The sequence below is a fragment of the Podospora pseudopauciseta genome, chromosome 6 (genome assembly GCF_035222475.1).
Source record: "Podospora pseudopauciseta strain CBS 411.78 chromosome 6, whole genome shotgun sequence".
In the NCBI taxonomy this organism is placed as follows: Eukaryota; Fungi; Ascomycota; class Sordariomycetes; order Sordariales; family Podosporaceae; genus Podospora; species Podospora pseudopauciseta.
Window position 1 is genome coordinate 1,842,320 of NC_085895.1, and position 26,269 is coordinate 1,868,588.

The 26,269-nt window shown below is 50.7% G+C and overlaps 9 protein-coding genes across 9 annotated transcripts; 2 read left to right on the forward strand and 7 right to left on the reverse strand.

Moving 5' to 3' along the window:
- The first annotated feature begins 395 nt into the window (after window positions 1–395).
- On the forward strand, window positions 396–2,168 carry QC763_602420 (uncharacterized protein). The gene is made up of 6 exons (XM_062914090.1): window positions 396–693; window positions 751–963; window positions 1,020–1,195; window positions 1,258–1,597; window positions 1,657–1,962; window positions 2,062–2,168. Exons 1-5 carry the CDS (start codon window positions 433–435, stop codon window positions 1,861–1,863), a joined length of 1,197 nt encoding a protein of 398 aa, XP_062762840.1. The 5' UTR covers window positions 396–432; the 3' UTR covers window positions 1,864–1,962; window positions 2,062–2,168.
- Window positions 2,011–8,257, reverse strand: QC763_0092810 (uncharacterized protein). The gene is made up of 6 exons (XM_062906263.1): window positions 7,177–8,257; window positions 6,991–7,107; window positions 6,367–6,903; window positions 6,271–6,295; window positions 2,921–6,208; window positions 2,011–2,364 (listed from the first exon to the last, which is right to left on the reverse strand). Exons 1-6 carry the CDS (start codon window positions 8,171–8,173, stop codon window positions 2,274–2,276), a joined length of 5,055 nt encoding a protein of 1,684 aa, XP_062762841.1. The 5' UTR covers window positions 8,174–8,257; the 3' UTR covers window positions 2,011–2,273.
- Window positions 8,258–9,634: 1,377 nt separating this feature from the next.
- On the reverse strand, window positions 9,635–10,096 carry QC763_602403 (uncharacterized protein; the record flags this gene model as incomplete). The annotated part of the gene is made up of 1 exon (XM_062914089.1): window positions 9,635–10,096. The coding sequence occupies one exon, from the start codon at window positions 10,094–10,096 to the stop codon at window positions 9,635–9,637; it is 462 nt and encodes a 153-aa protein (XP_062762842.1).
- A 1,539-nt stretch (window positions 10,097–11,635) lies between these two features.
- QC763_602400 (uncharacterized protein) lies at window positions 11,636–12,022 on the reverse strand (the record flags this gene model as incomplete). Its single annotated transcript, XM_062914088.1, has 1 exon — window positions 11,636–12,022. The coding sequence occupies one exon, from the start codon at window positions 12,020–12,022 to the stop codon at window positions 11,636–11,638; it is 387 nt and encodes a 128-aa protein (XP_062762843.1).
- Window positions 12,023–15,587: 3,565 nt separating this feature from the next.
- Window positions 15,588–15,991, forward strand: QC763_602395 (uncharacterized protein; the record flags this gene model as incomplete). The annotated part of the gene is made up of 2 exons (XM_062914087.1): window positions 15,588–15,826; window positions 15,883–15,991. 2 exons carry the CDS (start codon window positions 15,588–15,590, stop codon window positions 15,989–15,991), a joined length of 348 nt encoding a protein of 115 aa, XP_062762844.1.
- Window positions 15,992–16,076: 85 nt separating this feature from the next.
- Window positions 16,077–18,485, reverse strand: QC763_602390 (uncharacterized protein; the record flags this gene model as incomplete). The annotated part of the gene is made up of 3 exons (XM_062914086.1): window positions 16,077–18,065; window positions 18,136–18,418; window positions 18,474–18,485. The coding sequence occupies 3 exons, from the start codon at window positions 18,483–18,485 to the stop codon at window positions 16,303–16,305; spliced, it is 2,058 nt and encodes a 685-aa protein (XP_062762845.1). The 3' UTR covers window positions 16,077–16,302.
- A 336-nt stretch (window positions 18,486–18,821) lies between these two features.
- Window positions 18,822–19,658, reverse strand: QC763_602380 (uncharacterized protein; the record flags this gene model as incomplete). The annotated part of the gene is made up of 1 exon (XM_062914085.1): window positions 18,822–19,658. The coding sequence occupies one exon, from the start codon at window positions 19,656–19,658 to the stop codon at window positions 18,822–18,824; it is 837 nt and encodes a 278-aa protein (XP_062762846.1).
- A 234-nt stretch (window positions 19,659–19,892) lies between these two features.
- QC763_602375 (uncharacterized protein) lies at window positions 19,893–20,539 on the reverse strand (the record flags this gene model as incomplete). Its single annotated transcript, XM_062914084.1, has 3 exons — window positions 19,893–19,978; window positions 20,038–20,466; window positions 20,503–20,539. The coding sequence occupies 3 exons, from the start codon at window positions 20,537–20,539 to the stop codon at window positions 19,893–19,895; spliced, it is 552 nt and encodes a 183-aa protein (XP_062762847.1).
- A 3,495-nt stretch (window positions 20,540–24,034) lies between these two features.
- Window positions 24,035–26,139, reverse strand: QC763_602370 (uncharacterized protein). Its single transcript, XM_062914083.1, is given in 6 exon segments — window positions 24,035–24,070; window positions 24,081–24,622; window positions 24,691–24,869; window positions 24,931–25,180; window positions 25,239–25,725; window positions 25,801–26,139. The coding sequence occupies 4 exon segments, from the start codon at window positions 25,328–25,330 to the stop codon at window positions 24,094–24,096; spliced, it is 1,050 nt and encodes a 349-aa protein (XP_062762848.1). The 5' UTR covers window positions 25,331–25,725; window positions 25,801–26,139; the 3' UTR covers window positions 24,035–24,070; window positions 24,081–24,093.
- Between the last annotated feature and the right edge of the window lie 130 nt (window positions 26,140–26,269).

Below are 26,269 nucleotides of genomic sequence, written 5' to 3' on the forward strand. Positions count from 1 at the left end.
GGCATTTCACTAGTGCGGTTGCTTTTGGAAGCTGCACCGGCACATCACCTGCCTCCCACGTTTGAAGATAGACAGCTTGCAGGTGAGCCCCCATCTTTAGGAAGAAATATACCTCATGATTCCTGGATACAAAATGTGGGATGAGACAGCGGGAGCAGCCGTCATACCCCACGGGATTCCTCATGCAGAGAGCAGCACTGCGGCTGAGCGCTCAAGAGGGAAGGACGTTGAGGTGTGGCGTATGCAGCTTGCGAAAAGGGGGAAGGTGGGCGGTGGGTTGTTATCAGATGGGCTTCATGAGGGAGGGACATGATGCCATTAAGTTGAGGCAACGACTTGCAGATAAAAACGATGATTCATCATGGCAATCTCTAGCTTAGCTGCCCAACCTCATCCCTATCTTCAAACACTGCCCGCTTATCACCTGCCGAAATGTTGTTCTCTACCGCCCTGCTGGCACTCCTCCCAGCAGTCCTCGCGGTCCCTGCTCCATTGATTCAACCCCGCGACCCGTCTGCTAAGCTCATCCCAGGTAAATACATTGTCAAGTTCAAAGATGATTCCTCCGACGTCCTGATCAGCAAGGCCCTTGGTGGTCGAAAGCCTGATTACCTTTACAAATCCAAAGGGTTCAAGGGGTTCGCGGGGGCTCTTGATGCTGCCTCACTAGACAAGATCAGGGGCCTCCCAGGGGTGAGTCTTTTGTCCCCCTCTCCGTTGGTTGTAGATTATTGACATGATAGTAAAAAGGTCGAATACATCGAACAAGACGCTTCCTTCACCATCGGCTCTGCCGCCGAGCTAGTCTCGAAGCGGTATCTCATCACGCAAGCCAACGCCCCCTGGAACCTGGCGAGGATCTCGAGTCATACGCTTGGGTCGACGGTGTACAGGTATGACAACAGCAGCGGGTTTGGGACTTGTTCGTACGTGATTGATACGGGGGTTCAGGTTACGCATCCGGTGTGTGTCCCCTCTCTTTCAGAATAAAGTGGGATAGATGCTGACGTAAGTTGAAGCAATTCGCCGGCAACGCCGTCTGGGGCACCAACACTGCCGGTGACGGGATCAACACCGACTCTAACGGGCATGGCACCGCGCTTGCTGGCGTCATTGGTGCGCAGATTTATGGTGTGGCGAAGAAGACAAAGATTGTTGCTGTCAAGGTGTTGGGTGCTTCTGGTTCGGGGACCACGTACGTTCTCCCCTTCTTCCCACCCCCCCCCCTCTTCTCCTATCGTGTCTAACCTTGTGTAGATCAGGTGTAATCGCCGGAATGAACTGGGTCATCCAAGACAAGGCCACTCGCGGCTGTCCAAAGGGTGTATCGGCCAATATTGCGCTTGGGGGGTCCTTCTCCGCAGCTATGAACAACGCTGTTGCTGCCATGGTGTCCAACAATGTGTTTGTGGCTGTTGCTGCTGGGGGGAGTAACACTAATGCTGGAAACACATCCCCGGCGAGCGCGCCGCAGGCTTGTACCGCTGCTGCGAGCACGGCGAGTGATGCGAGGGCTAGTAGTTCGAATTATGGGGCTGTGATTGATATTTTTGCGCCGGGGGAGAGGATTTTGACGGCTTGGACTAATGGGGGGACGGTGAGTAATTTCCCTACTCTGGGGTGATGGGGAAAGGGAGATGACTGACAATGGAATAGAATACGCTTTCTGGAACGTCGTTTGCTGCGGCGCATATCACGGGCTTGGGGTCGTATTTGTTTGGGCTGCCGAATGCGAGTCAGACAGGGGCGAATATGTGTGCTTATATTCAGAGCATTGCTACGGTGGGTGTGTTGACGGGGGTGCCGGCGGGGACGGTGAATTTGTTGGCTTATAATGGGTGGGATTTGTTTACTTTCCCCTAAGGGTTGCCAGGGACGAGAGTAGAGGGGTTGTAAGTAGGTAGGTATATGTGCTCGGCAACATTGTTCTTCGTGACATATGTGGGAAACGATCTGTGACTTGTAAGTAGGCATTCATGTGTTTCACTTGAGTTACACTGTGTCTATATGGAATGGTATAAAGTCATCATCATGATGTATCTCTTGCTAACTCGCGGGCAAGACGCTCATCACAATGGTTACCTAAACCATTGCGTATCCAGTGGCCCGCCAAACTTATTAACTCCAGCCCAACTCCTGCCAAAAACTGAATGAGCTCATAAACAATGGAACACAGCTTCTCCATGATCTCGTGTAAATCCTCAAGAAAATCGCTAATTTCACGCTCACACCTTAACAAACCCAAAAGTATCTGATACCCTGTTCTGTTCCAGCTACCTCCTAGTATTTTTCTTGCGTCTCCTTCCAGCCCAGTGTGGGAAATGAGCTGATCTGAGCTGAGCCGGCCCTTGACCTGACTTGGCTCAGCTCAGCTCACCTTAGCCAAGTCTGGCTTAGCTTATTGCCCACACTGTTCCAGCCCACCATCCATACTCTCCATCTCCGCTCCTACCAAGCGAACCGCAGGTAACTTTCCACTATATATCGCGAAATAAGTCCACCGATTCACTACCTACGTACCTATGGTTGGTCTGCCTGGGCTTCTGCCAGCCGCCGTTGCACCTCGTCTTTGATCTTTTGCACCATATCTCGTTCCACCTGTTCCACTAGGCGAGCGACCTCCTCCTTGATTGCTGCTGAAACATGACTCTGGAAATCCTGAACTATGGCACTCTGCGCTGCGTCAAGCTTGTTCGCGATGAGTAGTTCAACCTGCTGGGCTACTGCAACGGCTACCTTCTGACTATCCATGTCGGAGTTGGTCTCGGTCGGTACATGTGCATTATTGTTATTACTCTTGCTGTTGCAAGATTCGCAGGTATGCTTGCAAGTGGACGAGGAAAATGGAAATGCTCTTTCGCAGAGAGCGTCGAGCTGTTTGATACGCTCAAGCCGCACGGTAGTGAGAAGCTGGACTGGGCGGGCGAGCTTCTCGAAAGTCGTCCCGTGGTCTTGCAGCGCCAGAGCGAGCCGGATGACGGTGGAAAATAACTCAAAGGTTAGGTCTTCGATGTTGTGCAGGTCTACTGGTTTGGCTAGAGGTTCAGGTGGTTTCTCGTGGATGTCCCCTTTGGCAGGCACTGTTGTCACAGCATCCTGGTAGCGAGCGCAACGGTCGCCGTATTCGATGAGTTGCTTGACGAGTTCGAGGATATCGCTCACTGTCCAGATACCAGTCTGTGACGTGACTCGTAATTCGGGGAGCACTGCTTCTGTGTCGGCGTCACCGCCAGAGACTGACGTCTGGGCCATCTCTTCGAACCGTCTCTGTTTTTGTCTTTGTTGCGTGAGTTCCATGGTGATTGCGTCGGCCCTTGCCATTGAATTCGTCACGGCAAAGGCGTCATTCTTTGTCGAAGGGCTCATCATGACTTGGTCGGAGTCATCATCCCCCGGGTGCCTCATCATGTACCGTTGTCTTCGGCTGGAAGCTTTCATGTACATCGCGCGCTCACGAGGCCATCCAAACCATGGATCCGGATCATACCTTTCACCGTAACCGTACCATGGTTCGTCAAACTCTGGTAATGCCCATTGGAATGATGACAGGGCGGCGTTGTCACGGTGCTCGCGGCGGCGGAGCAAGCGGCTGACTCGGTCAAGGCATCTCGATATCAGCTCACGGATTCGACCGAGGACGTAATTAATGCCAGCCCAGAAGCGGGCCTTGCTCAAGAAGTCCTGATGGCGCAGATGATCCATGGTATTTTCGTGATGGGGAACAACCCGCTTGATGGCGTCTAGCTGATCTTGGAAAGGAATTCTGGCGAGCAGGCGCCTATTGATAAACGCCTCATCCGGCATGGTGGTCATGGGCATTGTCCATTGATGGACAACGCTTGCGAGAAGTTCATGCTCTCCAAGGGCCTCTTCTTCTAGCCAGCTGGGTGCTGATGCCTTAAGCAATGTCTCGTAGTTTGTCGAGGCGAAATCCAGAACATTCATCCTGTTATACCGCGGCCGGGGATCGAGGGACGACCTCACCCTGCTGTACGCCAAGGTCCAGAACATGGGAGATTCGAGCCATTCGGCATTTTTGGATCGTAACATCTCAAGGACCTCGTCCGATCCCTTGACCAAGGAAACCCTAGGATGCGCAAATGCGGCCTGGGCAGCTGTGCCGAAACAGCCAGCAACTATGTTGGGGTCGGCATCGTTGGCCAGGAGTAGCTTGATGGTACTGATCTTCCTGGATGCGCAGGCCGCCTGCAGAGCGGTGCCGAAGGGGTCGGCGAGATGGTCCACGGCCACGCCAGGTGGCTCAAGAAGTAGTTTGACGACCGCATCATGGCCGCGGAATGCTGCGACGTGCAGTGGACTACCAAGATTTCCATCTGCTTGGTCACCTGTCTTTGTGCCGGCGTGGAGCAGCTTCATTGCTTGGAATAGGCTTTTCACCACTTCAAGGTGACCCTCGGCTGCAGCTGCATACAGCGCAGTCCCGTGGGGTCCTTTCTCCGCATTCACATCGGCGCCTTGTTGGAGCAGAAGGTTAATAATATCAGATTCACCCCGAACTGCAGCCAGTTGGAGAGCGGTTCCCTCTAGACCACGCTGGTCCAGGGCCCTGCGTCGAGCGGGAAGATTGGTGTGCAACTTGGAGATCTCTTCGACAAGCCGTGTGAGGATGCCATTGAGCTCCAGCTTGACGGCGTAGTAGACAGCAGAGGGTGGCTTTTTGTTTCCCCGTCCGTCAGGATCATAGGTATCTAGCCAAGCCCGCATCTTCTCCTTGTCTAGCAGAAGCTTGGAGCAAATCTCGCTCTCCAGCTCTTTGAGCCTGGCTGGAAATCCTTTGTCGCTGCCAATAGCATTGAATTGACCTTCGTTGCTATGAATCTCATTGTAGTGGCAGAACCAAAATTCGGCCGCGTATCCCCGAGCTGGAACATCGATGCTCTTCCTGTTTGCTGTTTTGATGGGGGCGCGCCGGTCCGGCGCTGAATCATCTGGACTGGTGTCTTGTGCGCGCCAGGCGTCAGAGCCGTGGTCGCTGGCATCGATAGTGACCCGGCGGCGGTTGGGGCCGGAGGCGGACGAAACAAGACGGTCCGAATCACTATCGCTACTTGACGTGTTCTCGATAGCATCGCCTTTCTTCTTGTTCGTCTTCGTCGGCCGGAAGGCTGATAGGATCTCCAAGCAACGTTTGGTGATGAGAAGGTGTGCGTCGTGTTTCTGGGGCGGCAGAAGGCGCTCGATGTTCCCAGACCTGATGGTTTCCTGCCCCTTGGGAGCTCGGGAGAAGGGGTCTTTCAGATACTCTTGGACTGAGAAGTGGGTGAAGCGAAAGACGTCCACCTCGTCCTCCGTGGCCGTCTCCACAAGTACTCTTGGACAGATCCCTGCGACTTCCTTTGCGTTTCGAAGTTTGACCACTGCCGCAAGCTCGGCTTGCGAGAGCGGCCGCTTTTGATTCATGAGCCAAAGGAGAATGTCCTTCAGCCTTTTAACGCTGTTGGCCGCCACTTTCTCCAGCGCATCTTGATACCTGGCGGCAATGTTTTCTGGCAATTTCCTCAACTCCGCTGTGACCTCTGCTGGCTCGTGACACGCTGACACTTGTTTGAGAATAGACCGTGCCCAGTGAAAGTTGCTGCCTTGGCTGCTTTGGTAATGCCCGAGACGCTGCTTAACCTCGCCCTTCAGAGAGTCCTCTCCCTTCAAGACAGGAGTGTCCTCTAGTTTCCTCTCCACAAATGTTTCAAGAACTTTGCCAAGTCCCTGCTCAACATCTACTGACACCAGCATATCTCTGATCTTGTTCTCAAAATCCTGTGCTATGTCTTTCTCGTACTTGCTGACTACGAGGACGTGAAGGTTGGTGTACTCTTTTTGTATCAGCTTCAGGATAATGTCAAGCAGTTTGATATCGTTCTTGCGTGAGCCCCTGCGATCGAGAACATGGTCAAGGCCGTCAAGGACAAGGAAGATATCCCTGTCTGCTTTGGATATAAACCGCTGAAGGTGATTGAAGAGGTCCATGCTGTCATCCGGAAGCTGTCCCTGGCCCTGATAATCACGTAGTGTTTCGTACAAACCATCATCGGGGACCTTTTTACACTTGATTGTGAGCTGCCCGAGCAATGATGCCAGGAGGAGATGCATCCTTTTTGTGTCCTCATGATCAAAGCGAAAGTACCAGGAGGCAAGGGCCTTCGTCGGGTCATTTCCGAATGTCTTTTTCAGGTTTCTGATGATCGATGAGCTGTCTGTGAGTTAGAAACACTAGGTACCCATATAGTCTCAGGTTACCGGTTGGGACTTTACCATAGCACCGATTTACCACACCCAGCTGCGTACCACACGAGTTAACGACATGTACCCATGTGCTTGACAAGAGCAATGGGGGTACTGAGAACCTACAGTTGCCATACAACCACAACAGACTTTGCGGATATTTAACCCATTCTGTATATTCTCTGCTCTCGAAGAGCCAATCTCCATACTCGTCGGCTTGGTCTGCATCCTGTTCAAGGCTGGTTTTTGATACAACGTCGAGCGTCTTTCTGTCGTGGGCTTCCTCGTCTTCAGAGGTCTCGGGATCCGTCGTGATATCGCCGCTCTCGCTACCTTGGTCATCGTCATCGTCACCACTTTCGCCTGTCGCGGTGTCGCTGGCCGTGTGGTACTTTTTGCCTTTCCTGTCCCCATCACCCCCAGGCCTCCAGTGGTTATTTCCAGAGTTCAACCACCACGCTCTTTCGGTTGCTAAGCTCGTGCGAATCTTATCCTGGCGCCCTCCATCGCGCTTCAGCAGCCACTCGCATAACCGTTCCAGCTCTGCAGCAGTAGCTTTGGCGTATGTATCTGAGGCGGTCTTGGCCAGACCGTCGACTCTCTTCAATATCACTTCCGTGTTTGTTCTGATTTCCATAATCTCCTCACGAGCTTCGTCCGCAACTGCTCATTTTGTTACATCAGGTTAATAATTCGGACAGAAAACATCAGAGGATGTGAATAAGGTAGCTATGTAAGTTCGCCACTCACGCTCTCTCGAAACCTGGTTCTGCCAATCCTCTAATGCGGATTTCTCTTCGTTGATCTTCGTCTCCAGATCGCGGAGTGGCTGTCCAGCCAAGCTGAGGATGAACTTTTTGACCCGGGCTGGGACGGGTCAAAGGTTGTATCGTCAGCCCGAGTTTCTTATGCAGACATTAGGGATCGAGGACTGACTCCGAGTTCTACCATTGCTTGACTCTTGCACCTCAGCTGCATACACAAGAATAGCCGTATATACCCTGACCAGGGCATCCTCGAGTTGCTTCTCTTGCTTGGCTTTTCGCTCGCGGTAGTTTGACTCCATTCGAGAATACAGAGCCATCGAGTGGCTCAGGTAGCTGCAGGCTTTGAATGTAGAGTCCGCCAGTTCCTTGTCATGGAGGGCCAACTGCAGGCAGGCTGTTATCAGCATCAACTGAAGCAACATCCATTGGGATACTCGGGCTTTTACCGTAAGACCAAAGGACACGACAGCCCATGCCGCTGAACAATAGCCTGTCGGATCAAATTTGACGACATTATCGAGCAAGTCCTTGAAGGTTAAGGCAGAGAACAATATAGACTTCGCATTCCTAAGAGAGGTTTCACCGTTGTCAGATCCCCAGCGCGCCTTGTAGTTAACCATCTTCGCCTCGGTATTTTCGATGACGAGCCCGACGAGCTCGATCGAATTGGCCCGCGAAGGTTTCTGGTCCTTCGACTTGCCGACCCCCGACCTGCCTTGCAGAAGAGCCCTTTTCGCCTCCCCCAGCTCGTCCGACTCCCATGCTTCTTTCCAGAAGTCCCGTGCTGACTTGTCGACAGCATCGTCGTCGTCCTTGTCATCTTCAGGTCTGTTTTCCTCGCTCTCGCTCTCGCTCTCGCCCTTTGCTCCAGTATTGTCGAGCTGCGCAACAGTAGTCAACCCTCGCTCATCGCCGTCATCCTTACTGTCCTTGCAATCTTCTTTGCCAGTTTCAGTACTGGCGGCTGCATTCTTATTGCTCGCAGTCTCAGGAGGTGTTGCTCTTGCCGCCCCTTCATCCACTTCTAATTGCGAGCTTGGTTCATGATTCGGCAGGAGCTCCGCAGGTGCTTCGGTCTTGGTGCGTTCTTGGGTCACTCGCAGTGATAACCACTGACGCACGCTCTTCATCCTAGAAGGCTTTTTTGCTACAGCCTCTCGCTCCATTTTGATCGTGATGATGGGCAGGATCTTGAATCAAAAGCTGAGGAGTGGCGAACACTTCTTCCGAGTCTGGAAGATCGAGAAAATGGGAACACTGGAGAGAAGAAAGAGGGGTAATGCTTGCACGAGTACCTAAAATGGACTTTCAATGCCTCAGCTGCAGCCGCATCATAACCTCCAGCCATTGAAATGTTATTCCGCTACTACTTCAGCCCCTTTGAGATGCAGCCTGCGAGATCGGCATACCAAAACAACTCGAGCCGTCAATCGATTGGAGCCAATAGGAGTGTTGCCGGCCAATCCGGTGGTGAGACAGGTAGCCAGCACAGCAAATATTGGGGTGAAGTGTATGTTTGATTCGCTTGTCTTTTCCACCCGCAGCCTTTATCACCCATGCTTTGAACAACTCGCATGGACCTACGAGATCATGGCCTTGAGGAACGCGAGGGATTCGGAGTGCTTAACCATCGATATCGATTTGGGTCATACTAAAAGCTGTCTGCGGTGGTAGCTGTCATTGCTTCCAAGACAAAGGGACATGTCATGCTAGAATATGAGATAACGCTCTCAGAAGTCCCATTCAATACCTTTGAAATCTATGTCATCGGGTTGTAAAATGCCGAAGACACCAAGACATTCTGATCAGGCTCTGCCACGTCACGCCGAAAATAGCTGGAATACTTTGAGTGCCACAAGTTCACCCAAAGCTGAACGAGACGAGCTACTCAATGGACAGATTATATCTCATTGGGCAGGTACCCAGAAAGTACGGATTTCTCTGCCACATTTTTTAATTCCTCACGCCAACCTGCACCAAGTATGTAGAGGTCTTCCGAAGTAGACGGGGTTATTGTTCTGCTTGTTTTGTATTCCGAATAGCTCAATTTTCTCTTCCAAACTCCTACAATATATACTCATAGTGTCTCTCTTCCAACTGGAAACATTATACCTGCTACGTTCAGGGGGCCCAGATCGTCAATCTTAAATAACGATTGCAGTTATCATATTTGCGACACAACGAAGCTATTTAACAGAGCGTACCAGGGCCATATGTGTAGAAGAAGAGCACCTAATCCACCTGTCAAGCTTACCGAGAGCTCTGCTTCCTTTCTTGATTGAGAACCATTAAATCCTAGCCTGTTCATCTCTGCTAGGCTAAGCCTTGCGTACGAAACATATATCCATCTCTCGCTCCATGAGACTTACGTATTACATGCACCTGATCTGGGAACCTCTACCTCGAGAATCTCAAAAGACTCTGCTGACAATCCGGAGTAGGCAGTGATGTGATTATCCAGTGTAGCATATTCTGAGAAGAAAGACCGTCTCGTACCAAGGAGGAGTTAGGGATTCTCATGATGAAAAATGAAACTCGGGCGGTTTCAGCCACGCTTTTGATCTCCACCGTTCCCGGTGTTCAAGTACTGCCGAGACTCTCCCAAGCCCCAAGACCCCCTATTCATTCTAGCAAAACCAGTTATTTTTCGAATTTGGAAAGCCTTTGTACAATTGACGATGAAACTTCCTGAAAGCTTTTGTGAAGGAGTAAGGGCTCTTGGTGGAGTGGCTCTCGGGTGTGATGTCAGGGATGACCGGTATTTTCTCTCGACTCTGAATCTCACGTGGCCAGGCTAAGTCGAACAGGCACTCGAAATTACTAGGTCCCTTCTCTTGAGCCAAATGTCGCGGTGTATGGCCTTCATTGTCCTTCGCCTTAATCTTCGCACCGCTTGCAAGGAGCATTGCAGTAATTGTCATGCGACCAAACTGAGCGGCAATGTGCAGAGCCGTTTCACCATTGCCTGCTCTTGCATCAATGTCAGCGCCTGCTCTGAGCAGTTTGTTGACAGTCTCAATGTGACCGCGTCCAACGGCGCAGTGTAGCAGAGGTATGGCACCGTCGTGTGACATGATTTCGCTTTGCATGCCAACATCTGCCCCAGCTGTGATGAGATCTTCGACAAGGCCGTAATAGCCATGGGAGACGGCTAAGCCGAGCAATTCGTTTTTCGAAGCGATGTCAAATTAGCCGACAAAGTGTGTATCTCGTACGCATTCTTGAATGATTTGTTCTTGATTCCAACTTGCGCGACAAATCATGGAAATCAAGTCTGGCATTTTGCTAAGATCTTTGGCTTGGACGGCTTCAACAACTCTGTCGTGAAGGACTGATCCCAACCTCGATCCATCGTTGTTTTTATCTGGCGACTTTAATTCGTTTGTTGGGAGGACTGTCGATGGGGCAATAGTGAAGCAGGATTTTGATGATTGCAACACCTTTTGGTCGGTTTCCCGCCGCTAGACTGAAGAACTCCTCCGTGACCGATGGTCGGTAAGTGGTCTTCGAGAACAACGTTCTGAGCACTTCTTCTCCACTGACATCGTTTGAGATTGTCTCTTTGACCAACGCAGTAACATAACCTGGAGGGAGCTCCCGCGACAACCTTTCCAAGTTGGCCAGTATTGCTTCGAGTACCTGACTTCCTTTCCCTTTATTTTTGGCCACAGCCCGAATTCCCATTCGCTGATAGGCAGTCTAGGTCGGCGATCTAAGTTGTGGGCTATTGCTGCATCGCCGTCCAACTCATCCATTGCTGCTAACTGGAGAGCCCTTTCGTTCCAGAATGTGAGACGAGTGCAAAGATCTCGGAGCGAGTTTGGGCGAATTCCTAGCCGGGGTTTCACGTGAAATAAAAAAGAAAAGACCGTTTCCACAACATCCTCGTCCGTCTTTTCGTAGTCTGGCTGAATGATGTTCATCGCATCTGAAGCCAGAGGCAGTAGGGCATATACCAAGTTTTTGTCCCTCGTCGTTTCGCTTCCTCCAATATTCCCCAACAGTGTGTAGAGATCCAGGCATCCACCAAACCAAGAACTTGCTCGAAAGGGCCCAGGCATCATGTCCAATATTCCCTGGCAATGGGGCTCAGGAGCCACCCCAAGCAGAGACGGAGCAAGCCTGAAGATCCTTGCCGAGACGAATTCATTTCCGCAGTATACACTAGCGGCTTTGGATTTGGCGACCTCCTGTAAAATCCATACTCTCCTAAACCACGGTCGACAAAGAAGCTCTTCCAAGCCTTTGCGCTCAAGCCCTGGGTGTCGTTGGTCACTTGCCTCCAAATGTGTCCAAGCAGCCATCCACTGTTCCCCTGTCCACGTCTTCGAGACAGTCCTCCTGGTCTCCTCCTCAAGCCGCCTGAGCGCCCGTAGACAGCAGTTTGTGTCAAATCCTGGAGGCCCAAGCCAATAAATAACGCATTCCGCCTCGCTGTATACATCGCCGATGTGCCGGACTTGATGGCCACACTCAACGTCGTTTTCCTGGTCAATGCAGATTGCATCTACCCAGACGATGCAATCCTTATCTTTAAGCTGTAAGAAACATAGAGCGTCGTGAAGGCTTCTGGTTACGCCGAATTTCTTTTTGTTGAGCACCACGCTGTATTCTCGGTCCTGACTGCCCTAGACGTAGGAGATTGACTCATAAGATATCACCCTCTCCCGGTCTTGCAAGCGTGCTGTAAACAATTCGCATGGGATTAATGGATCGCGGCCTTTCAGAAGGCGCAGGAGGCGAAAACTTGGTCCGCCGAGGTCGATTGGATCGTAAGAGAAACCACCCTGACGAATGCCGTCTTTGATAACACTGGGTATCTCAACGCTGTTGTCGTTAAGGCCCTCACTGACCACCTTTTCCTTGTTCACATAACCACTGTCGCAGTCATTGGGGTCTGCATGCAATTCTTTGAGGCCAGACTCTTCGACAGTCCCAGAGTCACCAACAACAGGATCTTCACCATTAAACTCGTCAAGTGAAGAGTCATCGCTGCAGTATATGTAAGGGGTCATTGCGCGTCAGCTCTAAACCTAGCCAATCACCTTGTACGATACTGAAACAATATATTTAGCGGGATTGAGCTCGTGAATATAGTCTGGGTGTTGAGGGAACATGGCAAGAGAGAGATTGCAGCCTTCGAGGCATCACGCTGTGCCACATCACGCCAAGGGCGCCTGTGTTGCCGCCACAGATGGTTACACAGAGATAGTGCGAACGGCCCCCGTTGGCCAGGTACGATCTCACCAAGCCACAGAACCAACATTTTCCATATTGAAAAACCCCGTTGGAATACCACTACCTAATGGGATAACAATGTGTGCTAGCATAGGTAGAAAATGGCAACCTACAGGACTACTATACCTGCATCAGTTGCGACACAATGACTGGTCTCACTTGGTCAGGCCTTTTAACCTGCCTCTCTATATCGATGCCACTTAATAGGGACTTTTTTGCGAAGTTCTTTTTCAGGTAATATCATACAATCGATTCCATGTTTCCCCAAGATCAAAGTATAACAGAGACCTTGAGAGGATCTACAGGGTATAAGTCAACTTCTGTGACTGATAATGAGCGACAAGTATATTCAAAGAGCGTCCCAATCTACCCTATCTACCCTGACATCTTCCGTGTCACCACCACCCATGTATACCCAGCCCATCTACTATCTTATCAGATACATACTCAATCCCCACCCTTTTTCCAACGCACCCAGGTTCTTACTCATAAATCACACGCCACTGACCTGGAGCCACGTACTCCACCACCGCCTTTCTTTTGAGTCTAGGCGGCAGAGTAGCGACGAAAGCCTGTGCTGCTTCCTGGGTGGTATAGTAGGTTTCGTCGGAGTCGTTTTGAGCAACAGCTCCACCACCACCACCACCACCACCACCGCTGCCACCACCACTACCGCTGCTGCCGACGACCTGTGTAGAACCTGTAGTAGCACGCTTGCCGAAAATTGAGCCTGAAGGGGCGGACAGTGCGTCATTGTCGCGGGGGAGAACAGCTGCGCTGCCCAGAGCTGCTCCAGCGAGGCCGATCGCGAGGATGAGAAGGTTGTTTTGCTTCATTTTGGGAGGAAGGTTCTGAGGAAAAGCGAGATTTGGAGAGGGAAGAGTTTGGAATAGGTGGGTAGTTGTGATGGTGTTGGAAGCTTGCCAGAAGCTCGATAGATGGATTTTGGGGTTGTATAATGGAAGCTTGCCAGAAGCTTGTCTGATGATTGAAGGAGAGTTGAGAAGATGGAGACCTGCCAGAAGTCACCAGAAGGCTGAGAAGGAATGATGCGTGATGCTGGAAACTAAGACCCATCTTTCGAGGAGAGTGGAAGGCTTCTTATAGGTCTGATCACTGTTTTCTCGCCTGGTTTCATTCGTAAAGCTATCGGAACCAGAGGCCTCTGCAGTGATTCGGACATGGTGATACTCGGAGGTCCTCTGTTTTCGAAACACGACAGCATACCGGGTGAGATGTTTTCTGGACTATTCTTTGACGTTGATGTTCGACGGCTAGCTGATAGAATGACTGTACGACATGCCTCTTCTAGTAATTCTGCCATTCGTTTAGTGAGCATGCGATTCGGAGGATCAGGGTTTGTCAGCTAACCACCTAATCTTAACTCAAGCCAATGGGCCTGTCAGACGGAGTATGACAGGTCTCGCCTGCAGTGATCAGTGCCGTCGGAATGTGTAAACCTACGAATAGGTTTTACTAGTGTCATTATGTATTCCCAAACTTCCACATATTGTCCTTTTAGTGAGTGAAAGACCTTGAAGCTAGGTCATTGAAAATTCTAAGTAGAAATATGGAGGACGTACAGCATGCACAACCTTACCTACGTAGTAGGCCATGGTGTCGATGTAGGAAAGAAGCTCAAAAAGCCTGGCAACCCCAGCACTGCAAAAGCTGACACTCCCGGCCTCAGTAACTTATGTCAGCAGATCTTGAGCAAAATTTCCGCCTATACATTATTATGAAGAGAGTATGAGATGTGGGTCAGGCGCAAGGGTGCCGGCTTCACTTAATGCCACGTTGACATAGCCCCTTTTTTCGGCCGAAAATATACGATCGAATATCATTCTTCATGAACCATGTTATCACAGGATTTTCTGTCTGTCGTTTGCCTTACACAGTCCCGCTAAGGTAGCGACTTGAAATGCCAGGACATCCCTATAGGGCTGCGGACGGGTGCAAAGAATAAGGATCTGAGATGAGACAGCTGCCGAGCTGCGCAGATGAGTTCTTATTTACTGGAACCTATTCAACAGTGGCTTGAAAATTATTCTGGAGAATGAGCCCGGAATTATAGCTTGATGTTTACATCATGCGTCTTCGCTACCTTAAGTAACGAGAAAGCTGCCTTGGGATTGACGGCTGAGTCAGACTGCCGGCGGGAACTCACCGTTCCGTGATGTGTTTACTGCAAATCTATTCAATGTCGTAGTAGGATCTAGAGACATATGTGCAATTAACTTCCCCGTACATTATTCGTCCTTCTGTTTGGTCCTGTTTTCCTTTTACCGTTCGTTGGTCGTACAAACTTCGCTGTTGATTCCACAAACTTTTACTATTGGACGCACAAAGTCGAGCTAACCCGCCTAGAACTTCACACACTAAGAGAAGGTTTTATATAAAAGACCTGGCTCGGGTGGTTGGTGGCTCGCTAAATTTGGTATCTCATAATGGTGATTCTAGCGAGGCAGAAGCTTGGACTTCTTACAGTGAGATAGAGCACCTTGAAAACTCAGTCGACTGATGAGTGCGGGGAGGAGTCCGATTGGCTGCATTACGCAAGAAAAACATTCGAAGACAATTCAGTGGAGGTCTGCCAACGCTTCTTCACGTCCAAGGTCTTAGCCAGTCTATAGCCAGGTATTCGTGCGGTTGTGATGGAAAACAACATTATGTAACCATTAATGTTGAACAGATCAGTTGATGATCCATCATCAAGGAGGTGTTGGTGTCGTAATATGAGCGGAATGTTCACCGCCACCATGTTAATAAATGTCCTTGGGTTACTGCCACAGTGCCAACTTGAAAGTGAATTACTTGTCTGCAGATAGAGGTTGAACAGATATTGTATCTGAAGTGGCTGAATACAGATGACTAGACAGCCGGAAAGATTGAGGTTTCTTTGGTGAAATGTTGGAGATCATGATTAGAGGGAAATCCATCACCCAGTCTATACAGGTAGAATGCGCCTGTTGATCAGGCATAGTCACGGCATGACCCCTGTACCGCTTCCCGGCACCAGACCACTTTGCAATATCATCACCACCATCAACAACACTGCATATTGTCTTTCGATCATCGAGGCAGAGCAACTCTCGGCCCCCTGCCAGGGTATCATGAAGCAACCTCGCCCACGACCGTTCGGTGTCCGTGACTCGGAAGTTGCACAAGGTGTTGAGGATAACGATCCTCTCTCGTCGTCCGAGACCACGGCCAAAACAAGTATAAAACCCCATCCTCTCCCCATCTGCCTCCCCCGGTGATCACCACCATCAACTCACTCTCAACTCCAACTCTCTCCACAAATCCACCACTTCAAAACCACACAACCCCCCAACCGCCAAAATGCAGTTCACCAACAACCTCCTCGCCCTCCTCACCCTCCTCCCTCTTACCCTCGCCGCCCCCGAGAGTCAGCTCGAGGCCAAGTTCGAGTCCGGCGTCAGCATCCTCGGCACCGCCGTCGTGACCACCTACTCCGGCGACGCCTGCAACGGCAGCAACGAGCAGGTCACCGTCACCAACGGCGGCTACCGCTGCTTTGCCGTTTCCAACAAGCGGTCTATTGGCTATAGCGGCTCTGGGTAAGTCTTTTATCTGTTTACATCGCTCCAGAACATGAGCTGACAGAAATCATAAGCTGCACCGTCACGACCTGGAGCGGGAACAACTGCCGTGGCTCCAGCTTCGTCGCCACCCGCGCGGGCTGCTACAGTGTCTTGTATGGCTCTGTTTCTATCCAGTGCTAAAGAGAGTGCTGTGGTTGTGGGATGAGATAGGGGGTGGAATGATGGACTGTTTTGGTGACAAGTCTAGGTAGATTGTTGGGACGAGGTGGCGTGAAGTCGGAGGGTTGTCCTTTCGCATTCTCACTGGAGTTTTCCGGCTCAAAGTCTTACGCCATGAACTGTATAGTTTAGGTAGGAAGGTATCTGAAAGTGAGTACACGGTTGAATGGACGCGGAAATATCCCGACTTGCCTTAGGAAGTGAAATTGTCTAGAAATAAGAGGTACTCTTCCTGAAGAGCAACCTAACTTTATAAGTTATGTTGTGTTTGTTTAGGTGAGCTTGTAGTTGGTGACATGAGGAGTCAACAGTCGTTGAAACTCAGCCCCCAAGAAAGCTTGCTTTGTCCTTGGCAACAGAACCATACCCACTCGGCGAAAGACATTTCCCTGCCTGCCTGTGATGGGCACAAGACATAGCATTGCGCAGGACAACTGCTTGTTCTTCTCCTGTAACTTGAAGGGGTAGCTTCCTACAAGCGCAAGATGGCTCACCCTTTCCGCATCTGGGTCCCCGTCAACATGATCCAGAGACGCACCTCCCGCCATGAAAGAAAGCTGTGTGTCGATCGGGACATATACCACCTCCTCCTCATTTTCGTCATATGTGACAACCTCTCGCTTCACGGGAATTAAAGGTCCCCTCAACGTCACTGTTCCTCCTCCTTGCCCAAACACCGCCGCTGGCGGAGGCTCTTTGACTTCGAAATCGAGCAGCTCAACCCATAATTTCGGATCGACCCCGTACCATACCCAACTGATGAAACTGACAGGTCTTCCACAGGAGGGCCACGCCCATGATGGAAACAGATCCGGATATATCTGTCCCGAGACAGGTTCTCCAGAGACATGCCACAAGAGCAGGTCCGGTAAAAGCGATAACCAGCACCCAAAGAAATATTCGTCCCTTTTGTAAATGTTCGGCCACCTCCGTTGCAAAGCCACAGCAATACCCTCCAAGGCCGCGACTCTATCGCCGAACTGCATGAGTAGCCGGCCCGAGTAGGTTGCAACTATATCAGACCACAGGTACGAGTACGTTTTGCTGAGTTCAACCTCGGAGAACAGCTTGTTTACCGACATGTGATTGATGCCGTATCTCCGAGTAAACACACGGTCCCCTGCCTCTGTCTTGATGTGTGGACTGGGATTCCTGCATTCGCATTGCACCTCGGTGGCACACGTCCATGACATTTCTCCTTTTCCAATATACAGCGATCTGTTGGCTAAGAATCGTTCCTGAAATGTCCATCCACGTTCCTCAACAACGTTGAGGGCGTCTGTGGGATCTTGATCAAAGGTTTCGTGTGCCCAGTGTCCCGGTAGAGATCGGCACCGCTCGTGCTCCATTTGCTCCACGACAATCGTTTCTCTGTAATCAGATGATTCGTTGTCGTTATCGGCATACCGGGAAAAGTCCAACCCTATTATCTTTGGTGGAGAGGGCTGCATCTCGGGTGGCCCAAGCGGGCAGCCCTCAAGCGAGCCTGAAGAGCCAGCAGCAGACAAAACAAGAAGTGCGCCGGAGTAAATGTCGGCCATCTGAGGAATCTGTGCCATTTTGTCGCGTGGATCATCTTGGATGATGCAAAGGGCGTCGACCCATAGATAACGCTGGCAGAGGTGTTTACAGGCAATGACTGCGTCTCTGATGGTGGAAGGAAGTGACAGCATCGGGATTCCGGCTGCATGTTGTTTGAGGTTGGCGGTGTTGGTGCAAACGTTCCCTTGTTTGCCCCAGCAGTAGCTGAGGGCGACATACCCCGTCCGTGGATGAAGTTCTTGATGCTGCGTATTTACTAAGCGGATGTGTTCGACGTCTGAAATATCCAACAGTCGCCTCGGCAATAGATACTCTGCATCGTGTTCATTACAAGCCTCGTGTGATGTGACACATTCTGAAAGCCATTCTTTGGCGAGGGCAAAACGATGTTCGGGAGTTGTCCTGATGGGGCGGAAATTGACATGGGTAGCTTTATGTGCTATCGGCAGGCCTACTATGGGGTCCAACAAGGGTCGTTCACCCTTGTACCTGTCTGTAGATGCTCGTTTCAGCAACTGAATGGTTTCTGTAGTCTTGATCGAACATGTCTTAGTAGCACTCACCACCGATTTCATAAATCTTATATCCCGGTGCTGTCTCAAAGGTGTCTCCTGGCCTGATGACCCCAATTTCGAGCGTGTTGTCATGCCAGATACTTCCTACCAGGACAGTGCTGGCACTCCTGAGATCTGTGACATAATTCAGAATTTGTCCCAAGGCCCAGCACCGCGAACATTGAGCAGCGGATTCCAAAACCGTCGATAGTTGGACCTGCTCATCGTAGACATCGCCAAATAGTTCTTTGCAATGTGGGCACTGCTCCCAGGTTTTTGGGCTGCCGCTTAACTGCAGACCGGGTGTCGTTGTTTTTCGCTTCAGACGAAGCCGCAGCTTCTATAACCGTGGAAAACATCCCATAGCTATTGACTGAATCTTGAAAGAGGTGAAAGAGTTGTTGAGTTGTTGATGAAAGGGCTAGTCGGTTGGGCTGAATTGCGGTGCTCTCCGCTCTGTTAGGTCCCAAAACTTCCCGACCTTTCTCCGATCCACTGAGACTAAAATCGTGTTGCGCACTCACCCAACATCATCATCAACTTTCCACTTCCTACCAATAGGTATATCTGGGCCAACTGTTGACCTTTCAAGCTTGTGCAATCTTGCACACCTAGAAATAGCGCGACTCAGTGACGTGACTGCATCGCAATGCGTGCTCGCTTGCCATGAACATATATTGCAAGAATCCAACCCCCTAAAGCCTCTCAAACTCCCCAGGCAACTTCTCCCCCTCAACCCAAGCCCTCACCCCTCCCCCAAACAACTCCGGAAATTGCACATCCCACCCATGCACCCCCTCCCTCAACACAAACCCTCCCGACCTATCCTCAGGCCAACCCCCCCCTTGGTCCGTTCTCCTGCTCCTCAACGTCTCCGCCGTCCTAACCATCATACCAACATCATCCCCTTTAGCTCCCGCAACATGCAAAGTCCTCACTTCCAACCTCCTCACATCATCCAAACCAAACTCCAATATCCAAGGAAACATATCGTGCACCACCTCCCAAGTGATATTCCCCTTCATCTCCTCTATCAACTCAATATCCAGCTTCAACCCAAGCAACGAAGCCTGCCATTGATATAACCAACTCGGTACCCACCCTACCATCATCTTCATAGTGTAGTAAGTCAATCCCGGCCACTGCGCCATGAATAACCGTGCTCCGCTCGCGGGAGCAGCACCTGTCACAAAAAGAGAGAGGACTAGGTCGGGTTGGTCCAAGGCAAGGCATTGAGCTATGTACCCGCCCATTGAAACACCGACAACATGGGCCTTGCCGCCGTGGGCGTGTGAGCGGATGAGTTGCGCGACGTGCTGGGCGGAGTGGTCGGTAGTGCCTGGTTTGATGTGACGGGAGGCGGAATGGAGTGGTAGGTCAGGGACGAGGAGGTGGAAGTCCGAGAGGTGGGGGAGGATGAGGGCAAATTCAAGACGGCAGGTGAAACCGCCGTGGAGGAGGATGATTGTGGCGGGCTTGTCGTCGTTCCACGACGTGAAGGATAGCGACGTTATGGGGGGAGGTGGGGTCATGGTGAAGGATATGAAGCTGGAGTGTTTTTGAGGCTGGAATAGAAAGTGAATTTTGAGTGTAAAGTTGATTTGTCAGAAAGAGAAATAATTAACTCGGATTCAAGTCTAGGCCGAGCGGCCCGTGCGACCGATTGGCTCCGTCTTCATCTATGATAGGCATGCATTTTGAACCCTTCGTCTGGGTCACTGCCAAAAACCCTCTTCCTCACCATCACAGCACCAAATTTTTGAGACTCAATTCCCCAAAGAGAGCCCCAGAATGCGCTGCAAAAGACCCGAAAACCCCCCAGACTCTTCCTCCTCTTCCGTTTCTGGAGATCCTGCAGCTTGCAGTCAGCAACTTCCTCCCTGTGGCAGCATCGATCAAAGGCCAACTTACGCCCAATAACATCAAACTTCCACTTGGTCTTTCCTGGATCAATCGCACGAGCCGGGATCCCATGCAAACAAATGTACGCCCCTCGCTTGTGAGATTCTTGCACTTTTGAATCGATCTTGCTTCCAAGACCAAACCGATCGACAAGCGTGCTAAGCTTGAAAAAGTGGACATCTGTGAGCGTTGACGTGTCGATGGTGAGAATAAACCAGTCGTCTTCACCTGGCTCGCTTCTGCCCCATCTTTCCAAACAGAGTGTCCATCTTACGGCATGCTGCTCGACCGAAAAGAACGTTATGAAAGGTGTCGGGCGCCTGCTACTCCAGTCGAAGTGATCCGCAACGGCGTCTTTGAAGAGTTGAGTAGCTCTAATTCTCGCGAATTGCGTGGTTGTGTCCCGGGCTTTGAGTCTACTGGTCTTGTTGTACAGTCCTGTATTTCCTCGGTATTGCACCCGGTAAAACTAACGCGGGAGGTCGCCGGGTGGGTGTCGATATGTGTCCATTGTTGATGTGCTCTCGACACTTTCTCGCCAAGCGGAAATTTCCTTGGATAACTCAGGCGCCAATAAGTAGTTGTCGAAGGGGAACGCCCGTGGCATTTAAGCCTTTGATCGTCGGGGGTTTCAAAGTCGAAACTTCCCCTGATAAGATGCGTAGTTTAACTAGTGAAGGATAAATAGTTGTGTGATTCAGCAGAGCCCCACGCACATGGTTGGTCGAGAGAGATACACATCGATGTATCTAAGTTAGCTAACCCAACAGACTTGGGGCCAGATAACAGAAAGAGAAGGTGTTGCGATGGTCTAGTGGTCGCCCAGCCTCCTCAGCCCAGAGCCTTTGCCTGGCTCAGTCTGGTGGTTGCTTGGCTTCGCCAAACTTCGTGACAAGGCTGTGACGGCGACCTAAAGGGGATAGCATTAGTTCCAGGGCTCTCCGAGCTGAGAGCCAAGACAATAGCAGTCTGCAGCCAGAACCACTGCTTTTTCCCTCACCACCACTTACCAATACTACGTATTGCCCACACTTTGATGCCTTCCATAGCTACATCCCATTCTCAATTTGTGGTCGGGTACTTGGGAAGGTCAAGCGGGAATGGGCGATGTGTGGAGTTGCTGTTTGGAAAGGTCGGATGGAATGCTGTGGGTTGCTACTGATGTGGGCTATATTTCGATCAGATCTCCAGCCGGCCAGGCAGTGCTGTCCATGGAGAAAGGGTGAAGGTAAGATAAATAACAGCCTCATTCCTTGCCAAGTTGGTAGGTACTCAGATCGCTTCCATGGCGAGCTTTTCCCTCTTGAACTTTTGGCTTCGAAGCAGGTTGCTGGCCTTGTAGCGGGGCGAACAGTGATGGTTTGGTAACAGTATTATGAACCACAATACCTCATCTTCAAACTTCTTGATCTACCTACAATATTATGCTGCGGGCTGTAAATCCTGTTGCATTTTAAGCCATTTTCACCTGTTTCAACCTGGGCAGAATTTGAGTACCTAGGTAGCCAAGTTTGCAAACGTGGGTGGCTACCTACGGACTTATGACATGGCCATACTGGTTGGGTGTGGTGCTCCATGCGCCTGCCTTTTGGTCCGACCCACACTCTGGTTGCTCTTTACGGCTTTGTTTTGTTTCTGTAGCTTTTTCGTTCTGTTAGATTTCACCACCATCACCACTTTTGTCGTCGTATTTTGCCTCATTTTTGGTGCCAGTGACCCTGTCCCAGAACTAGGCCTACCCTATGCGAAGCATAGGGCTACACGGCCAATGATTTCGTAGGCTTAGCGAGCAACATAAAGATTAGCAACGCATAAACCCTAACGGATTTCAAGACCACATCCATCACCGAATAGCCGAACAGGCAGCGTTAATGTTAATGGTATTGCTAAGCTACCTAGGTTTGAGAGGCTAACCTATGTCGGTAGATAGATCGGCACGAGACCCCTACAATCCAAGATGAAATATCCGCCGGGCTTTCATATCACTGTGAAAAATCAAAGGGTTCACAATTCCACATTCTTAGTGTCTGTAGAAAAACGAGGGGAGGCAAAGGCTTCCACACTTGGCAACGGAGACATACCCAAAAGGGAGGCCTATCCTTGGGAAGATCTCGCAGTTATCCAAGCTAGCCTGGTGGATAAGAAAACCTCGTTCATCATACCTTCCTAAAGAGGGACCGAGTGAAGAAGGAACAACGCGGTGATTTACCTAGGGAAGAGATCTTCGCACCGCTAGGTGGATGCGAGGGTTCAAGCAGAAGTCAGTGACTGCCTCCCTAAGTTGACCACAACTCCAAATAGCAACTTCCTTTCTCTTCACCCGTCAGCTTCTCTCAATCTTACTTCTTCGAGCTGATCCTTACCCACTACCTCACTGAGAACAATTCAGTCCATGGATAGCACCGTCCATCATGGTAGGCGCCCTTCTTTGGTATTACACTGATGAGTAGGTACTGACAACTCGATCAACAGAAGCTCACCCTCGCCGCCCCCATCCTTGCCGCCCTCACCGGCATCCAAGGCGTCCTCTCCGCCCCGGAAGCAAACTCCACCTCTGAGGCCCCCGATGCGATTGACTTCCTCTTCAAAAGACAAAGCAACTTGAGAGGCGAGTGGGACTGCCAGTTTGTCAACGCGGGCTGGAACCATGCAGCTCTCCGGGCCGACCACCAGGCATTCAACAGTGTCTTTGGCGATGCTCGCCTTACAGCGACGGCGGGATAGTGATACGTCGGCAGGTGCAACGGACGCGACTTTACATGGTGCAACACGTCTGCTACCAAACGGACCGAGGTTTCCAACCAGCGAAACATTGTCGCCGACACCAATCCCGGCACCGGGAAGAACTGAATGTATGATGATGGATCTATTCATGTGGGATACTGGTGTGGGGCAGCAGGAAGGGCTCAGGTATACCAAAGCGGATATTTGGAGATGCTAGATGAAGACGGGAGAGGCGTCGGTTGGCAGTGATGTGGGAGTTTGATGATGAAGATTTTGATGTTGGGAGTAAAGGCCGTAACAAAGTATGTTATACAAGACTTTGTTCAGTAATTTCGTTCATTGATTATCTGTGAAATGACACACATGGTCCAATGTCACAGCTTGCAGCCTGTTAATTACGGCACAACTTCACTGAAGGAAGCTTCTGGCAATCACATCAACACTGAAACTTTTGCTTCAACGCCCCACTACATAACATTAGACGTTGTCAAAAAGCTTGAGCCTATTGGCTCTGCACTGCAGTATAAAATCGCTGCCGCCTTTCTCACTTCATGCAACCTCTTCTTCTTCTCGTCTTCAGTAGGTATCATTGTACAGGTAAGGTACGTACTCCTTCCAACGTCGCTCCCCATCAAAATATCTTATCCCCTTATACTCAAAAAGAAATGCGTCCTCAGAATCCAATTTCTTATCATGGAAAAAAAAAATATCTTCTGACGGTGTTCGAACTGTCGTACTTAGAAGCAAGCGCGCATGCCTTGAGTATTTCATCATTGAACACATCAAACCATTTGGCCGGTTTCGTTGAACTGGATTGAGTTTATATGGGAGCCAAAGAACCTGTGGGCAAATCTGGTGATATTGGTATGCCTACTGGAAAAGAACTGGGAAAGGAAGGAAAAGGCCGTGGCTCAGGCTGCAAGAAGAAGAGCAAGGCAGTGAGTGGATGGTCAGTACCCACGCCGCACAGTTTGAATGTGTTCTTGGCTCCTTCTTGGGGCAGGAGCGAACGTAGAAAGATGATCATGGGGGCGGAAGGGGCGGTGGTTTCCAAGGGGAGGTGGGAGGGGACCATGTCAGCCGAAGCTTAATCAAGGAAGGAGGCACTGGGGAGCAGTGAAGTAACTTGACGGTGATGATATCCAAAAGCATTGTCAAAAAACTTGCTGGAAGCGACATCAGCTTTTGGGTTGATAGAGGTCTCGCAAAGGATTTGCTGGATCGGGGTCTGTCACTTTCTGCAGTTGCTGGAAGGTTGGTTACATTGAAGTTATCAAATAAAGCGGATGAAAAACCAACAACAAACACACTCGCCCTCCTCTCCTCAAGTCTTCCCAGAATTTATACATATACATGACAAAACAACCCCCCAAACCCCCCAAGCCCATCATGCGCCTCAATAACAGGAATCACATCAGGCGCAAGCCACTTCAAATCAAGCTTCCTCGTCGCAGCATCCCTCCCACCAAGCGTCACCTGCGCATTAACCCTCTTCTCCGGATCCATCATCTGCCAAATCCACCACAACCTATCCAGCGACGCGTGATGAAAGTAAAAGATTGGGTCCCCAGGCGAAACCATCGGATCGCCACCGGGGTCCCCCCCCGATATGTAATGACCAGCTGTGTGGATCCCAAAGTTGTACGGATCGCTCACGTTCCGGGGTGGTGTGAGCAAGGTGTTGTAGAAGGTGTTGATGTCCTTGGACTTGGTGAGGAGGTTGTACGCGCGGTCTGCCGTGGCGCCGAGGGCCGCGTCGACGCTGATGTCGCGGCGCATGCAGCGAGGGTTGTACCCGGTGCCGTTGGAGATTGGGTTTCTGGGCACGTTGTTCATGACGGGGGCGCCGGGACCGATGTTGGCTGTGTACCTGTTGGAAGAAAGCTAGTTAGATACCTAAAGTGGCAGTGGATAGATGTCGAAGAAGAAGGAACGAACTCTGTGAAGGGGCCGTCAACAACGCATCCACCTCCGCCGCCCGGTTTGATCGTTCCGGTACCGGTGCGAAGGCCGGTGTACTTGGGGTCCGGCAAGCCGTTGCCACCCATACTTGTCGCGTTGCCGTTGAAGAGGGCTGAATTCTTTGGATCTTTGGTGTAGCGGTCGTAGTTCATGTACTTTTCATCATCAAGAACAGTTAGCAAACCTTCGACGAGGAAGGCAAGGGGTCCGTCATACCGGGTGATATCCCTTATAGCCACACTCGTTACGAAGAGCCGTCTCATACGCAAGCAAGAAATACTTGTGGGCAGGGAACAAGCCAATCGTGTCGTGCAGAGAACCGGCATTCGTCAGGTGATAGGCCATGAAATCGTCGTACCGGGTCCGAGCTCCTGGGAACTGGCTCTTGGGCGCCTTGGATGGCGCCTTCATCAGGCAGAGCGTGGCGTTGATGAAGTCGGATCGTTGTTCGATGGTCATGTCGCCCCTGAGATACAAGTTAAATCTGGGGCAATCACTGAGGGTTAGGTAGAAGGTTGCCATACCACTCTCTCCGTACTCCCGCGTTCTCCAGTGTGCAGCCGTTGTTCTTGCCCGCGGCGATCTTCTGGCTCATGTACGCATCAACCTTGGCCATGGTCTCATCCGACAGCTTGTCGACGACATCTAAGGGGTAGAAGCCGTTGCGTTGTCTGGTATGATGTCAGCCATAACCACAGATGGCAACCGGAGCTCCAACCGATAATGACACTCACACGTTCACTTTGGTTCTCCAATCCCTTGGAGCCACCACTCCGGCAAGAGCCGAGGGCACCAAGATTGCAACACTCCAAATAGACCGCATTTTTACGCACTTGGTTTTGTTGATCAAAGCTCCAGCGTCTCTGGGGGCCAGAACCCGATGGAAATTTCAGGTTGGAGGGACATTTTGTAGAATACACGGGCACTCTCCTTGCCAGCATTTCAAAGTGAGGGAGGGGACAGGCAATTCCGTACGCGTCAACTCTATATGACGACCTTTAAAACTCGATGCTATCATTGGACTGGTTATTAAACTAGTCCCTGTCGGTGGTCCGGCATATGAGATTCTGCTGGTTGAGGTCGAACCTTAAACTGCCGTCCTTCCGAGCCGTGTTTTAAGATAGATGCCTAACCCCAGAGTTTTGGTCACCCAATTACGTTACATGTTTTCTTTCGTGCAGGGTTCTAGTGGTGCGATGGTTGAACTGATGATAGAACAGGCATGGTTGGTGAGGTCGGTTTCGTTTTGATCAGCAGGGCATGAAGATCTCAAGTTCAATGCGATAGCTGGACGTACCTGAGGTATCTGGTTGTACAATTTTCTTATAGACGGACTGGTTTCATGATTCCATACATCTTAACAGCATCAAGCATACCTGGGTATGGGGGCATTATCACAGTAGCTAATCTCAATATGTGGTCGTGGTACCACTCGTAACATCATGATATTTGCTGCTGGGAAGAACTCGATAACTCCTACGCAATCATCCGCGGCAACCTTTCCTCTCCCCGCAGCCGCCATCTATCTGATGGTAACCAATGACGATCCATTAGA

Coding starts and splice junctions, on each gene's coding strand:
- QC763_602420 (XM_062914090.1), top strand. CDS start 433: ATGTTGTTCTCTACCGCCCTGCTGGCACTCCTCCCAGCAGTCCTCGCG. Junction 694..750: donor AGATCAGGGGCCTCCCAGGG/GTGAGTCTTTTG, acceptor GATAGTAAAAAG/GTCGAATACATCGAACAAGA. Junction 1,598..1,656: donor CTTGGACTAATGGGGGGACG/GTGAGTAATTTC, acceptor ACAATGGAATAG/AATACGCTTTCTGGAACGTC.
- QC763_0092810 (XM_062906263.1), bottom strand. CDS start 8,173: ATGGAGCGAGAGGCTGTAGCAAAAAAGCCTTCTAGGATGAAGAGCGTG. Junction 7,108..7,176: donor AAGCAATGGTAGAACTCGGA/GTCAGTCCTCGA, acceptor GACCCGTCCCAG/CCCGGGTCAAAAAGTTCATC. Junction 6,296..6,366: donor GTTGTGGTTGTATGGCAACT/GTAGGTTCTCAG, acceptor TGTGGTACGCAG/CTGGGTGTGGTAAATCGGTG.
- QC763_602370 (XM_062914083.1), bottom strand. CDS start 25,330: ATGGCCAAGGTTGATGCGTACATGAGCCAGAAGATCGCCGCGGGCAAG. Junction 25,181..25,238: donor GCGGGAGTACGGAGAGAGTG/GTATGGCAACCT, acceptor CTTGTATCTCAG/GGGCGACATGACCATCGAAC. Junction 24,623..24,690: donor GTTGACGGCCCCTTCACAGA/GTTCGTTCCTTC, acceptor TTCTTCCAACAG/GTACACAGCCAACATCGGTC.